The sequence below is a fragment of the Ricinus communis genome, chromosome 4 (assembly GCF_019578655.1).
Source record: "Ricinus communis isolate WT05 ecotype wild-type chromosome 4, ASM1957865v1, whole genome shotgun sequence".
Taxonomy (NCBI): Eukaryota; Viridiplantae; Streptophyta; class Magnoliopsida; order Malpighiales; family Euphorbiaceae; genus Ricinus; species Ricinus communis.
The window spans coordinates 29,694,397-29,709,440 of NC_063259.1; the positions used below are offsets into that span (position 1 = coordinate 29,694,397).

The 15,044-nt window shown below is 33.0% G+C and overlaps 3 protein-coding genes across 4 annotated transcripts; all 3 read left to right on the top strand.

Annotated features, from left to right (window-relative positions):
- The first annotated feature begins 795 nt into the window (after nucleotides 1-795).
- Nucleotides 796-4,649, top strand: LOC8258325 (probable fructokinase-7). Its single transcript, XM_048373012.1, has 7 exons — nucleotides 796-1,026; nucleotides 1,600-1,817; nucleotides 2,338-2,550; nucleotides 2,675-2,872; nucleotides 3,065-3,205; nucleotides 3,605-3,721; nucleotides 4,265-4,649. The coding sequence occupies exons 1-7, from the start codon at nucleotides 1,005-1,007 to the stop codon at nucleotides 4,397-4,399; spliced, it is 1,044 nt and encodes a 347-aa protein (XP_048228969.1). The 5' UTR covers nucleotides 796-1,004; the 3' UTR covers nucleotides 4,400-4,649.
- A 651-nt stretch (nucleotides 4,650-5,300) lies between these two features.
- LOC8258324 lies at nucleotides 5,301-6,504 on the top strand (the record flags this gene model as incomplete). The annotated part of the gene is made up of 4 exons (XM_048373147.1): nucleotides 5,301-5,771; nucleotides 5,876-5,907; nucleotides 6,219-6,316; nucleotides 6,416-6,504. Coding segments are annotated over exons 1-4 (303 nt in total), but the record flags the coding sequence as incomplete, so codon positions are not given.
- A 2,031-nt stretch (nucleotides 6,505-8,535) lies between these two features.
- On the top strand, nucleotides 8,536-12,027 carry LOC8258323. Of its 2 annotated transcripts, none has more exons than XM_002510821.4 (4): nucleotides 8,536-9,102; nucleotides 9,192-9,277; nucleotides 9,480-10,619; nucleotides 10,803-12,027. In XM_002510821.4, exons 1-4 carry the CDS (start codon nucleotides 8,883-8,885, stop codon nucleotides 11,595-11,597), a joined length of 2,241 nt encoding a protein of 746 aa, XP_002510867.1. In that variant the 5' UTR covers nucleotides 8,536-8,882; the 3' UTR covers nucleotides 11,598-12,027. The 2 variants fall into 2 exon arrangements, with proteins under 2 accessions (XP_002510867.1, XP_025013873.1); XM_025158105.2 differs by having other exon boundaries at nucleotides 9,069-9,102; nucleotides 9,188-9,277.
- Nucleotides 12,028-15,044: the final 3,017 nt, after the last annotated feature.

Consider the following 15,044-nt stretch of genomic DNA (forward strand, 5'->3'; position numbering starts at 1 on the left):
CATTATTTTTATTTCAATTAACGATAGCTGATGGAAATTCGTCTAAAAGTTATTTTCTATACGAGTTAAGAACTCGCCAATATTTGACAATTTGTCTAGACCACTAACATATTCAATAGCCAAACCACTATTCCACACTCACAAAACACTACTTTTGAATAATCGGAATCCATGTTTCTCCGGATCTTTAGGAACAGATAATACATGGAAATAACTAGCACTTCTCTTATAAATACTCATTTAAAATATTAATGAAAGAGTAATACTAATATAATCCTTCAATATTATTCCTTAAACCCTTGAAACAAATTAAATTGTTACTACCTTACACTTTTGGTGACACTGGTAGTCATTGAATTTTTGATAATTTTTTGTTGATGTGGCAGCCAGAAATTTACTTAAACATTACACTAATTAGCACATTAACAAAAAAATCATAAGAATCCTAAAAGGTACCATTAATTAAAACATAAATAATGAATATGGTACTAAAAATAAATAAATTGAAAAATTAATACTATTGAGATATAAGTGAAAAATATCCGATACCAACAATATAATTTATTTAAAATAAAGTATGACGTGAACGGTGTGTGAAATGCTGATGTAGAGTTCTGTCCTCCACGTTATTAAAAATTAAATAAATTCTTAATAGATATCATTATCTCTGTAATAAAAATTAAAATTTTAGTATAAAAAAAAATTAAAAATATTAATATCAATTAGAAATATAAACCATAATTTTAGTACCGCGATATTTAACCGTAAAGGAAAAATATAAAAGCAGTACAAACAATGTGTCTCGAGAAAAACTGTAATAAGTCAGGTTTGAACGTTCCTTGAGAAGATCCTAACACTAGTATACAATACAACCACCTCCTCCTTACTTCTCCATCTTCTTTTTATCTCACCAGCACCTACTCTTTTTCCTCTCTAACACTGCTGTTCTTGCTCCAATATTTCTTCCTTCTTCTTTTAGTTGATCTCACTGTTTCAACGCTTCAATGGCTCACAATCACATTCCAGGTGTTTCTTTCTTCTTTTCTCTTTTTTTTTTTTGTTAATTACCTTTCCTTTTTCATCTTTACATGTATATTCATTTTCTCTAATTTGGCTTTCTTATCTGTTTATCGTTTGCCTTTCTTGATTCATTTTCTTTCAACTTTTTGATGTCCTTCCAATCCTTTTTCTTATCTGGGTTCTTTCGCTTTTTTTGTTTGTTCCAAGAAAGACTGTTCTGTTTTTGTTCCTTCTTTATTATTGAGTTTCTTTATTGGGTTTGTTTTCTTAGATCTTTCTGTTTGTGCTTTTGGTTTTGTTTTGTTTTCTTGATCCCGTATGCAGTTTTTGAGCTTTGTCCAGTGAATATACTGTTAAGACACCTTAACAAGTAATATGTGTTTTTATTCTATTAGATATTTATCAGATTGGCAATTAACAAGTGCTTTGAGTTTCAAATCGTATTAATAGTCTTGTTCCTTGTTCACTAAACGTCAATGGAATCAAGAAGGCGGCACAGCATTTTCTTGACTTCAATTTGGTAAGTGTTTTTGAATCCGTTTCAGTTTATACTGATGTGGTACAATTGGGGATATGCAGGTGATTCTAAAGATCATGCCTCAAATACAAACGGAGGGTCTCAAGATAACAAATACAAAGTTATTTGCTTTGGGGAAATGTTGATCGATTTTGTGCCTACAGTTGGTGGAGTTTCACTAGCTGAAGCACCTGCTTTCAAGAAGGCTCCTGGGGGTGCTCCTGCTAATGTGGCTGTTTGCATATCAAGACTTGGTGGTTCATCAGCTTTTATAGGCAAGGTGCGTTTAAATATAGTTTGGTCTTTCTCATATTGGGTCCCCTTTATTCCTTAATGCATGCCTTACGTTTGAGCTTTCAATTTCTGCTTGAATATATGCAACAGAAAATCATGCAATGAAATATACAAGAAGAAGAAATGTAAACACAACAGTTTTAATTACCATAATCGTGCAATGAAATATACAAATTTTTGTTAATATGGAATGAACATTTTTTCAATTTTCCATTTGGTTATGTAATGGAAAAACTAAATTAATAGTGCTAGTCCTGCGATCTTATTTCTTAATATTCAGTGCCTGATCTAGATTCGATCGGCTGAATTATGGTTCAAATAATGGTTTTTGCTGTTACAGACTTTTTATAATATTGTAACCAAATGGGTTTTGAAATTCCAGGCTATACTTTCTGTTGCATAGTCTCAGCGCATTTCTTCTCTGTAAGCTATGAACAATTTTGTAGTCCATTGATTCCTTGCTTCTCATATAGAGATGGTTCTATTATCTGTCATTTGTATTGCAGCTAGGTGATGATGATTTTGGTTACATGTTGTCTGACATATTAAAAGAAAACAATGTTGATAATTCTGGTGTACGATTTGAAACAAATGCAAGGACTGCATTGGCATTCGTTACTCTCAGAGCTGATGGTGAACGTGAATTCTTATTTTTCCGTCATCCAAGTGCAGACATGCTCCTTCACGAGTCAGAACTAGATATAAATCTGCTAAAGCAGGTCTAATTTTCTATCTATTGTCTTAGCAAGGAAGTTTAGTGTTAGGTAATATAACTAAAAAGAGAATACTAATTCCTGCAGGGTATCTATTTGTTATTTATTTCCAAATACATATTGATTGCAGGCAAAGATCTTTCATTATGGTTCTATTAGTTTGATTTCGGAACCATGCAAGTCAGCTCATCTTGCTGCAATGAAGATTGCCAAAAGCTCTGGCAGCATCCTTTCTTATGATCCAAATTTGAGGTTGGCATTATGGCCATCACCAGAGGCTGCTAGGGATGGAATAATGAGTATATGGGAACAAGCTGATGTAATCAAGGTATATTTATTCAAATAAACGATTGTCAACCTATTGCCTAAGTACAAATTTACCATCTCGTATCTTTTCTTTTCTTTTTTTTTTTTTTTCAAATTTCTTGGTTGTGCGTTGCATATGCACATGTAAGACTATCACAGATCAGCAGGCCAGTTCACTTTCTATAACTCATTTTGGTGGTCTTATGAATGGCAGATGAGTGAGGACGAAATTTCATTTTTAACTGGAGGTGACGATCCTAATGATGATAATATAGTCTTAAAGAAGCTTTTTCATCCTAATCTGAAACTTTTGGTTGTAACTGAGGGCTCAGAAGGCTGCAGATACTACACCAAGGTAAGCTTATCACTTATCATTTTGACACCTATTATTTCATATTAAGCATCTCAGTAAAGGCAGTCAAAAATCTAAAATTTGGACACAGCTGAACTGAGGACAAAGTCAAAGTCCTTCTAAGGTTGTTTAGTATGTTTTGCTGGAACCTCTCTCTCTGTGTTATTAAGTCAATGTGTGTGCCTGATTTCTATAAAAGAAGTCTTTGGGATGGTTAGCATTATATGCTTGTCTTCTGTGCGGAATATGGAATCAGTAATGATTTGACTGCTTTTCTTCAGTAATAATGTGCACATACACTTTTAAAAAGTGAGTAAAACCTGTTCAGTTAGATCTTTCCTTCTTTTTATGGACATGATCAATGTTTCATTACAGAATTAAAATCAACATAACCTAATGCAGGAATTCAAAGGCAGGGTTGCTGGTGTTAAAGTGAAACCCGTTGACACAACTGGTGCAGGTGATGCGTTCGTTGGTGGGATTCTGAGCAGCCTAGCAACTGATGTTAGTCTCCTTAAGGTAATATTAGTTCTTATTGCATGAACTGAGAGGAATGATTTACGTCATATCTTTATTTGCCATCAAGTCCTTACAACCTTCTCACTTAAAGGTGTTTCTTCGGTAACAGAACGTCAAAACATTACTATTCTAGGCTGCAAGATAACTTTCCTTATACATTCTAGTCTGTCTCTTTAACAGTGGTTTTTTCCTTTGTTGTTGGGTGCGCGTGTGTGTGGCCATTGATGAATTTACTAGCTCAAATTTGAATGTCAGGTTTGCTATGTCATATCACTAGTTTGAGTTTTTAACTTTGACCTCTGGTGAGACAGTTTATATATGATGCAGTTACTGAATCTATTGAATAATCATCCACCCCAACGTTTGAGTTTTCTAGTTGTCTAGTGCTTAAACTCTGAATTATTTATAAATTTTCTTAAACCCTGACCTCTATAAAACCATATGAAAACTTAAGCTCCATGGTGGTACTGTTTCATGTTACTCATTATTTCTAGTTCTTTTTGGATCCAAATTGAACCTGTTCTACAATATCATCTTGTGCAGGATGAGAAGAGGTTAAGAGAAGCTCTTCTATTTGCGAATGCCTGTGGTGCTGCCACAGTAACAGAGAGAGGTGCAATCCCTGCACTACCCACCAAAGAAGCGGTCCTCAAACTAATAGAGAAAGTCTCTACTTGACGAATGCATGAAACAAATTACAATTTCATCAGCTTTTTTATATTTACCTTATGCAGGTTAAAGTCCATATAGATAACAAGCCCCTTTTTTTTTTTTCGTTTTGCCTTTTTGTTAGCTTCAGTTTCTCTTGTATGGTTATAAACAAAAAGGTTGTAGTTTAGCCCCCTGCGCTCTCTGGTGGGCATTATTTTGATTTCAAGGGTTTTAGATTAGATTGAGCAATAAAATTTAGTGACTAGAAATTTACTCATTGCATCTGAATTACCACGTTCTTGGGGTTTGACTGAAAGTTTTCTTCCTCGTGTGCCTAGCTATGTTTGTTTATGGCACTATATCAGGCTTGAATCGAACCTACAAGAAAGAAAAAGGCGGTTGCTCCAATAAAACTTGGATAAGGGAAAAGGAAGATCTTCTCTATGATCGCCATTAGAGACGAGTGTCAAAATCATAATCTGCAAATATAAAATAGAAGGGCTAGAACCCATCAAGAGGAAATGAGTTTATCAACAAGAGAGAGAACTAAAGAAAAGATGGGTTAGAAAGTACACAGCCAAAAACTTTCTCTTATACTTCCTATTTAAACTTACAGGCATTTTTAAGTATGAAATCTAGTACATCATAACAGCATGCAATCCAATTATAAAAGGCAAACATTTCATATACACAGTTACATTCATGCGAATTACTGTTAAATGATTCATGTTTAAGCTTAAAATTTCCTTCCTTAAAATATTATATATGCCTGATTCTTTTTTTTTTTGTTCTTTTTGTTTTTGCATATTACGAGTAATCCAAAGCTAAAGTCACTTTTAATAACCAAACTTAAATCTCCAGAAAATAGAAACAGAGAACGAGGAAGAAATATTATCTTCGCAGTGCGGGTTATGCAATTCATCGCAGGGAAATTTGGGTTCCCGAAAAATGTGCTGCTCACTTTCTTTTCCCTTACTAAAGAGCCCAAGCATGTGGACAAGGTCATCGGTCCTTCCCAATGGCAATTTCGGTATTTAAGAAAACATACTATCGACTGGGAAACCGAAAATGCACGTCGTAAAGGGGCTTCGAATGCATATTGCTGAACACCAAAATAAAAACAGAACTAAAAATAAACAAGCTATGATAAGAAGCCAATAGAAACAATTTTTTGATCCAATTGGCGAGAGAAAATATATGATTAAGTGGCTTCTCATCGAGTATTAATCAGAGATCGATAGGGAATCAGTGGATCATCACTGTTTCTCTTCTGTTTTCTGTATTGTGCTTCAGAAATTCACATTACGAAACAGAAATGGCTTCCAATCCTTCTTTACATCCTCAGATAGGACCCGATGGCCTCGCTAGAGAAGCTCCTGTTATTGCCTACACCGAGAAGGTCTCTCTCTCTCTGGCGACTATATGCATACAACTAAAATCTTCATTACAATAATTGCTGTATTTACTCATACGTAATTCTGACTTTTGTGTTGCTAATTACAGAAAATCGAGGAAGAGCAGCTTCAATTAAAAAGGTATGTCACTTAGCTTTTATTTTATTCTATTTCTTTTTTTCTAGGTCGGATCTATTACTGTTTATTTAACACATCTTAAAAAAAAATTTAGCATTGTAGTTGAGTAATGATCTGTGTTTCTGTAATGTTAGGTTTAGTTTCTGAGAAACATGAAACCCTAGAATTCAAACGAATGAATGATTATGAAGCTTTATATCAGTCATCGATAGGATTGAAGAATGTATGAGCTCACTGAATTTAGTACATTTCAGTGTTCCTGTTACCCGTACTAGTAATTTAATATGTGGATATTGCTTAATAATTTCCTTTAGATATATTGAAGAAAATTACTCAAAAATACGCGATGTGGAGAGAGAGCTAGCAAACCTTACAATGGAAATGAAGCTTACAGCTGGACCTAAAAAAGCAGGTTAGAATGATAATGTCACGATTTTTATTCTCCACTTTGGTTATTAGTATTTATTGTTTAGTAACTTTGCAATTGTTTCTGCATGGTATATTCCTTAAGCACTTGAACATATGAGAAAGAAAATAGAAATGTCAACTGAAAGAATTCGCATTGCCAGGCAGAAGGAAGAAGAAGCGCGAAAGGTTTGTCCCCCCCCCCCCCCCCCCCCCCCCCCAATAAATAAATAAGTTTTATTAACTCTATTAAAATTTGTATGTAATTCCTACTCACACCAATCATTTCTTCCAATCATAACAGCCAAGTCCACAATTTGTGATATAATTTAGAAACTTTTTATTTTTCTGAAAAGGGTTTTGTAATTTTCAATAAAATTGTATTTAATTGTTGGCTAAGATTGATATAACAAATCTCAGAAGACCAATTTGTAAATTATTTTCCACATGTACAATGTGTATTTTCAATTTAAATTTGTTGACATGAAAACAGAAATTATTCAAACAATCGTGTTTACATGTTGAGTCTTATATGGTTTCATTAGTTTATTGAGTAAAATTATTTTGATTAACAATTTAAGTTGAGCTTTTCTTGTGTCTTACATTGGTTTATTTCTATATCAAATTGTAAATAGTTTCGAAACTTTCTTAAGAAATATTTTCTCGCACAACAATTTTACTAAATTCACTTACAGGATCCTATCAAAGCTATAGTTTCTCTCCACCTAATTTTGGTGAATTATTCAAGATAATTATATAAATAATTGCATCTTATTTTATTTTAGTCACAAATTTTTAATTTGTTTAATTTCGATCATTTAATTTTAATTTTTTTTAATTTAGTCATTTCGTAAATAAAAAATTAATATATGACAAAAACAATCAATAAAAGATATATTTAAAAAAAATAATATGATATTTTAATTTTTTATTAGTAAAATAACAAAATTTCAATGTGAATTAAAATTTAATGATTGAAATGAAACAAATTAAGATTTTATAACCATATGTACATTCACCTTTATTGTGTATGTTTGAATATAGTGGAACCTTCTGCTGCATCGTTATAGTACTTCTTATGACATAACCAACCCTGCAGAAGTTAGGCACTGCCTCTTCAATGAGAGTACCAACTAAGTACCTGCTTCTCCTTCAAACCTTCATATCTAACCCCTTTCAATTCATTAATTTCTCTTAAAATTTAAAAATCAAATAACTCTCTTTCTACAAACAACCCTAATCAATTTCAGAATATCATTGAATAAATTTCAGAGATTTTTTTTTTTTTTACATTTACTTTTTTTTTTCTTCTGATGTATAAGTTTAAAATTCTATGACTTTTAATTTAGATATAGTTATTGGGATGTACAAAAATGGCCAACGGTAATCTTTTATCCTATATATTAAACGTTATACAAGGCATATTCAATGAAGTTTAGCATGTCATTAATATTTAATGACGTGCATTTAATTTTATTTCTTTCTGGCTTATAGAAGTAAATGCTGTGCTTAAGACCATGTTAGACTAACAAGCCCCACTGTGAGGCACATTGAATCACTGAACTATTACTAGTTTATTAAGATGCAATTGATTACAGGGATCATTTATTAAGAAGTAATTAATTTAGTTGACATATTCTGTAAACGTATGGGTAAGGGGCATTATCTTATCTTATTTAATTCTAAGCTTATAAAGAGCAAATATTTTTGTAATATTAGTTTATAATTGAAAAATAAAGAAAAAAAACAAGTTAACGGGTAGATTTCATAGAAAATGAGCTGAACATGCCGGGTTTAATTAAAATTATTAAGAGAAAAAACAATTTAAACCATGAAGGGTTATGTTGCAGATCCCCAATAAACCACCTCGTATTTAAAAAATTAAGGAAAAATAAAGAAAGAAAAAGGCCTGAGGAGGAGTTTGTAGAGAGATGAGTTTTGCTTTCTTGTATCTCAATTCCCAATGTAAGGTCGGACAGGGCTGGTCCAGTAAAATTTGGGAGTGAGTGTGAGTACTGAATCAAAATTAAAATAAAAATTAACACTCAATGATTAATAACTCTTTGAGACACTATTCAAAAATAATAAATTTAAAATTTTCTTGCCATTTTCTCTGCTAAAATGAATAACTAAAACTAAAACTCATATATCGAAAAATTCTACATTAATTATATTTTCATGTAAATTAAATTTTATATATAAGCAGGCATTAGATTAGATGATAAGGCTGCAATCCTATGCACAGGAGACAAAAAATCAAAGTATGCGAAGAAGCAAATAAGCATAGAGAACCAAGCTATCCTTTGCTGTACTTAAATTCCTAAAATCAAATGTGGCTGATTTATGCTTCGTTGATCCGGTTTTTTCGCTTCTGCTATAACAAGCAAGTAATCCTGCTTTTCTTTTTTTCCTCAGCAACGACAACAAACTCTCACTCTCTTCTCCTTCTCACCTAACACTAAATTCCTACTACATTTTTATTTCTTGTCTTTGCTACAGCCTTTTCTTTCTTCCTTGACCCATATATACTCCATACAAAGAGAAAGCAGAAAGCGAGATTCTTAGTAGATATTATGGGCAGGGAATGGTACTGGGTTGGTGGCAAATCCTCCAAAAGAGGAGCAACAGGGATGGATAAAGAAAATGCAGGCACTTCCCCTGGTTGCATGTGTTCTGTCTTTCAGTTATTTGACTTCCATCAGTTCCAATTACCTTCACACCAACAGCAGCAGCAGCAGCAGCCTTCTTTAAATCTCGATTCTTTACTTCTTGAGGATCCTCCTGTCTCCAAAGGTTTCTCATATAACTTTCTATTTCTTTGTCTAGTTTTCTTGAGAAAATTTTGAATAATGGTATTCTTTTTTCTTTTTCTTTTAAGTCAGGTGCTGAAGCACCTAGAAATAGCTTGGAGTTAGATGAGCCTCCTTCTCCGACAACCATAAAAGAAGATGAGAATTTACATATCCCAGTAAGTATAGTATATTACTACTATATGCTATTTCTTTCTTTGACTAGCTAATTATCTTCCTTTTTTCTCCCTTTATTTTTGGGTTTCTACCGCTTTAAATTTTCTTCTTGCTAAAGGTTCTTGTTGCTGTAAAGTGAGTAATCATGATAATAATGATGCTTTTGTTATTTATTTATTTATTCCCTTCTCTGAAAAAATCCAGATGGCTATTCAAATCAAAACAAATGGATACACAAGTAATTCAAAAGCACATGGAGCCCTAAATGATTCTTCCTCCTCAGAAATCAGCTCTTCTCCAAGTACCAAGACCCCAACTTTGGTTGCTAGGCTCATGGGTCTTGATCTTCTTCCCGATCATCAAACCTACTCTCCAATTTCTTCAACTCATGAGACACCAAATCCTCTAGGCAAGTCTCGTTCACGGCGTCGTTATTCCCTCCAAAGCAAACATGGCAGCAGTGATTTTTCAGGTACCCGTTCTTTGCCAGAGACCCCAAGAATATCATCAGCTAGAAGATCAGATGTGGAACATCGGTTGTCACTTCAAATCCACAAAGAAAACATGAGTCCGAGTGAAGAGCTGGTTTTCTCTCGTATCTCATCTTTTAAACGAAAAGAGCTCAAAACTGAAGAAGAGAACAGAAGTCCTGGCCATTATGCTAGGCAGATTGTGAAGCAAGTTAAAGAAAGTGTTAGCAGGAAAGTTGGTTTGGACATTACGAACACAGTAAGAAGCAGAGATCACGAGCTTGTTAATCAATTGAAGACCAAGAAAATAATGAGCAAAGTTCTAACCAGAGTCGGTGATGATTCCAGTAGTCCAGGCAAGAACTCAATAGCTTCAGCTTCTTGCTCACCAAGACTCAAATTCTTGGAACCAAGAAACATTAAGCAAGTCTCACCCACTGTAATGCAATCCACCAAGGACCACAACATTATTTCTGAGTCTCCAAAATCATCAATTCCGGCAACTCCCTTACAGGTCAATGTCATGCCACAAAAGATGAAAGCTCCAACAAAACCAAAGTTACAACCGGTGCAAGAGCAAGTTCAGCAGGAGCAACAAAGACCCATCAAGAAGTGCAAGAAAGTTGCAGAAGAGAGGTTCGGTCCACCACCAAGACTGAAGAAACCTCCGCAAACTTCGGATATTATCCGAAACAAGCAAGAGGAATCATTTGTGCGTCAAGCAACAGTAACCAGAGCAAACATTCCTGACAAGAAATGCAAGAAAACTCCGTTATCAAATGACCTTCTCAACATTACCGTCCCCACTCTTCTCCTCCCTGTCAAGAAAGATCCTACCACTACTCCCCGAGCTGCAAAAATCCCCCCAAAACAGGTATAAATAATTATATTAAGGTTTATCAAGTTGGATACCTATTTATCTTCTACTATTTTAAGATAATATTCGTTGCTATATATATATATATTGTCACAGGTGATTCCTTGCTTATATTCGAAGAAAATGAAATTGTAGCTAGTCTTGTATAAAATTTGACAAGCCCTTATTATGTTGTTATAGGCAGCAAATCATGCTCAAGAATCGAAATGTAGCTCACAGTTATTTAGTTGTTCGCGCCAGTCGTACAAAGAACAAGAAGTGATTCATACTACGCTCAATGCCCGAGGCAACAGCAGCAGCAACAATGTGGACAGGTCTAACGGTGCTGCTGCTGCTGCCACCACGACCACCACAACCACCACCGGAGATAAAGCAGCTGAAATAGAAGAATATGAGTACATAAGTAGAATACTAAGACGTACTGGCATAGACAAAGATACTCAAGTGTCCTTTACTAGGTGGTTTTCTCCTTCTCATCCTTTAGACCCTTCAATTTTTTACTATCTTGAATATTTCACCACTATTTCCCCTTCTTCTTTGACCAACCCCAATAATAATATCGGTCAACTCAGTCATCGATGTAATAGAAAGTTACTGTTTCACCTTGTGGATGAAATCTTGGTCGACATATTAAAACCTTACTTGAACATGAAACCTTGGGTAGAAAGATTTGATTTTAGCGCCGCCGTAACGATTAGAAGTCACAGTAATTTTCAAGGGTCTGATTTAGTTGACATGCTGTGTTCAAAAATTAGAAGCTTTCCTGGCGCTGACTGCAGAGTTCTTGATGATATTGATGCATTAGTAGACAAAGACATGCGACATTTATATGTTCAAAACGATGTGGCTTTTGGCGAGGAAGGAGAAGGGATTGTGACCGAGTTGGAGAAGGATTTATTGGACACGTTGATACATGAAACGGCTGTAATTTTCTATGCTGGAATTTTACAAAACGGCATGGCGTTGGGGTTCTGATGGAGTGGCGTCGGGTGATAAAAGAGAGACAGATAGCAGAAGGGTCACATGGGGCAATTCACGTGATGAGATGCTATTCGTTGGGGTTGTTGGTGGGACCCTCATATATAATACTAATATAATTTTAAGATTGGGACTTGTAAAAGGAAAAAGGGAAAGAGGATTGAGGTGTACACGTGGAGATAACACACGCGACATCACTCCCTTATTTAGTGGTTGTTAAAAGACAACATTTGCCAGAGGAATCCATTTACCTTTTGTAATAATATTTTTTTCTTTCTATACAGTAATTCAACTCCATTTTCAAATTCTAAGAATTTCTGGGACTTGGAAAATAACTAGTTTTCCTACTAGAGGCCATATATTTTGTGTAATTATTGGGGTTGTTCTATGTATCTATATGGACCCAGATGTGAATTTTATCACTCTACTCCATCTATGCTTCCTATTAATAATTCTCTCCATTTCTTCATTATTTTCTCAGTTTAAAGCTAAAATATAACTTTTAAGTTATTCAATTTTTTCAATCTAATTTTTAATTAAAATAAAATTAAAGAAATAAAAATTAATAAAATAAATAAAAGTCTTTTAAGATATATATAAGAACTTAATAAAATTAAAAATTAAAAAATTTAACAATACATTTTATCCATTTTAAATATAAAACCTATAAACTTTTAACTTAATTCTTTCACTTCTCCACATAATTATAAATTTTTTTATGAGTTTAATTTTTCATAAATATGAAAGTACATACAAAAAATAATTACAAATTAAAGTACGGTAATGGAAAATCTTCTCAAGCTTGATCATTAGAATGGGTAAAAAGAAAATGGTAAGATCCCAGACTAAGGAAGCATTTGATCCAATTGTAAGAGGAGTAACCCAAAATAAGTGAAATTTCTAAAATCTTGGCATTGAAAATGGAAAAGGTAAGGGATAATGTGAACTTTTAGCAAAGATATGGTTTTGGGTGATGAGTTTCGTGGAAGTTTGAGCTGGCAAAAAGTGCTGATGAAATATTGTGAAAAGCAGATACTTAAAAAAGATGGGTGTTTGCTTTTTGCATGGACTCGAGACCACATCTATTCTCTTCTATTTATGCAATGCAAACGTTAACCCCAAAAGCCTTTCACTTAAAGTTGGGACTGCACCACTAAAAGCTCTAATACGACAACCTGCCCAGGCCAAACACAGGAATATTAGGCCTTAAAAGTGAATACTTTTTGTTTTTCTTTAATGTAATAACCATTTTCATTCAAGATACTTCAAATTTAAGTTCAACAACTTATATATATGTATGACCTGAAAATAATATTAATTACTAAATTACTTTTAAAATTAAAAATAGTGGTTTTAGTACTAAAAGATTATTAGTTTATTTTGTATTAATATTTATTTTGAACTTTTAAAATATTAAAAAATTGTTAACAATTATTATTTTTAAATTTTATGTATGTTAATTTCCAAAAAATATTTTATTTTAACATTAGAAATATCCTGTGATTTTTTAAATTCCATATATATAAAATTTTAAAATAAAGAACTATAGTTTAGAATCCTTAAATTAAAATAATAATTTATATTAAAATAATAACAACAATCACACAATATGAAACGCGAATGACTAATATTAATAAAAAAAATACATATATAATTTATGATGATTACTAGGGCCAAATTACTTAGCCATATATATTCAGTAATAAAAGCAAAGTTTGAATGAGAAGATATATGTCTAGTAAGAAAGTGGAAATGAATTAATTAAATTTGGCTTTTGGAGGTCAATCATTGTTTAAATTGAACAAATGCATTACCATTCTGCCATTTACATGGAACACCATATCTTGTGGTCTCCTTGTCTATGTAGTTCAAGGAATTGATTTAAATAAGGCAGAAAAGAGAAGGGCAGAAAGTGCAAATAATCCAGCATAGAGGGCCATCGCTGCAAAAGATTCCTGTATATTTCGAAACCTAGTGAGTTATGGCATGTCAGTCATGTAGGAGAAGAAGAGAATGGAATAAATTAAATATGAGAGAGAGAGAGAGAGAAGCTTCTCAGAGTTAGATATGGCTGTTCTTCCATTGCACAATGATGAGATTCTTAAATCCTTTTGAATTTGCTAAAAGTGTCAATTATAGCCACCAATAATATATTTCACATTCTTTATTTCTATTATTTACTGTTCCTTTTTCTTTTTTATTTACAAGCAGTTTTCTTTTAAAAGTAATTTAAATTTTAATATGTCGAGTAAAAATAATAATAATAATTTATTTATATAAAAGAATATAAAATATAAAACCTTTATTTTCAAAAGCAAATACCCGTTAATAATAAAGTCTGCTTCAAATAATATAACTAAAAAATACAAGTGATGAGCTCATCTAAATTATAATACATTAAGCAATATTATGTCATGGAAAATAATTTTAATTTTTTTGTTAGCATTTCAAAAACTTTTGAAACAAAAGAGTCCAATAAAGAGATAAGCATTAGACTTATTTATTTGTCGAGAATAATAAGGATCATTATTATGAGTGAACAAATGTCGAGTGTTTCTTTTTTTTTTTGTTAGAAGAAAGAAATTGTTAAAGAGCAAAAGAAGCAAACAAAATTAAGGTATGCAGTTGACAAAGAGAGCAGAGGCAGTGACAGAGAAAAGAGTATGAGATCAGTATTGAGAAAGAGAGAGAGAGAGAGAGAGAGGGTTAGTGTCCGAAGAAGAATAGAGGTCAGGTCAAGATTCAGGATCAGGAGTATGCGATTCAGGCTCTTATCTATTTCAGGGTTATTAGATTAGGTGTCACTGCCTCCTCTAAGTCTAACCTTCCATCATTAATTTCTTCTCACTCAGTACTGCTCTCACCGGGCGTTACATATATATATATAAATCTATACACAAGCGCACAGAAACTATATTACTATACAGTAAAATAGTGATAAGATAATTCAAAAAGCGGGAAAATTCAAAACAAGAACCAAATGCAAAAAGAATTCAAATAAAGTCGCATATTGGGTTGCCCCCCATCCACATGTGAGGTCTAATTATGAAGTTTTTAATATTATTTATAGTGATATTTGAGGGTTTGCTATGATAAGGTTGACCTGACCATCTCCGTCTCCATTTAATGATGTTGGGGCTGTTTAGGGTAATTCGTTTCCTCGCTTTCTCAATTTCCTCTCATATTGTGTTTTTTTGTAAAACGAGTTCGTACCCTCTGGTCACCTTTTTGTAGGAACAAATTTATTGTGTGGTTTCAATATTGTTTTGATGTTGATGGTGACAAAGATTTAATTTTCTCTGCAGGAAAATCTGCTTACGAGATTCTTTCTAGCAACTAAAAAGCACAGAGATGTTATGTTTCGCGAATTCGAAGGTTTAATTGCTATTGATACAAGTGGCAATTTCAGTCCAGTTTGTAATTATTGTTGGGTATTTAAAAAGA

What these genes read in the sequence shown, in the direction of transcription:
- LOC8258325 (XM_048373012.1), top strand. Translation starts at nt 1,005, where the DNA reads ATGGCTCACAATCACATTCCAG. An exon ending in CATCAGCTTTTATAGGCAAG is followed by an intron (nt 1,818 to 2,337) that starts GTGCGTTTAAAT and finishes TTTGTATTGCAG; the next exon opens with CTAGGTGATGATGATTTTGG. An exon ending in AACAAGCTGATGTAATCAAG is followed by an intron (nt 2,873 to 3,064) that starts GTATATTTATTC and finishes TATGAATGGCAG; the next exon opens with ATGAGTGAGGACGAAATTTC.
- LOC8258323 (XM_002510821.4), top strand. Translation starts at nt 8,883, where the DNA reads ATGGGCAGGGAATGGTACTGGGTTGGTGGCAAATCCTCCAAAAGAGGA. An exon ending in ATGAGAATTTACATATCCCA is followed by an intron (nt 9,278 to 9,479) that starts GTAAGTATAGTA and finishes GAAAAAATCCAG; the next exon opens with ATGGCTATTCAAATCAAAAC. An exon ending in CAAAAATCCCCCCAAAACAG is followed by an intron (nt 10,620 to 10,802) that starts GTATAAATAATT and finishes ATGTTGTTATAG; the next exon opens with GCAGCAAATCATGCTCAAGA.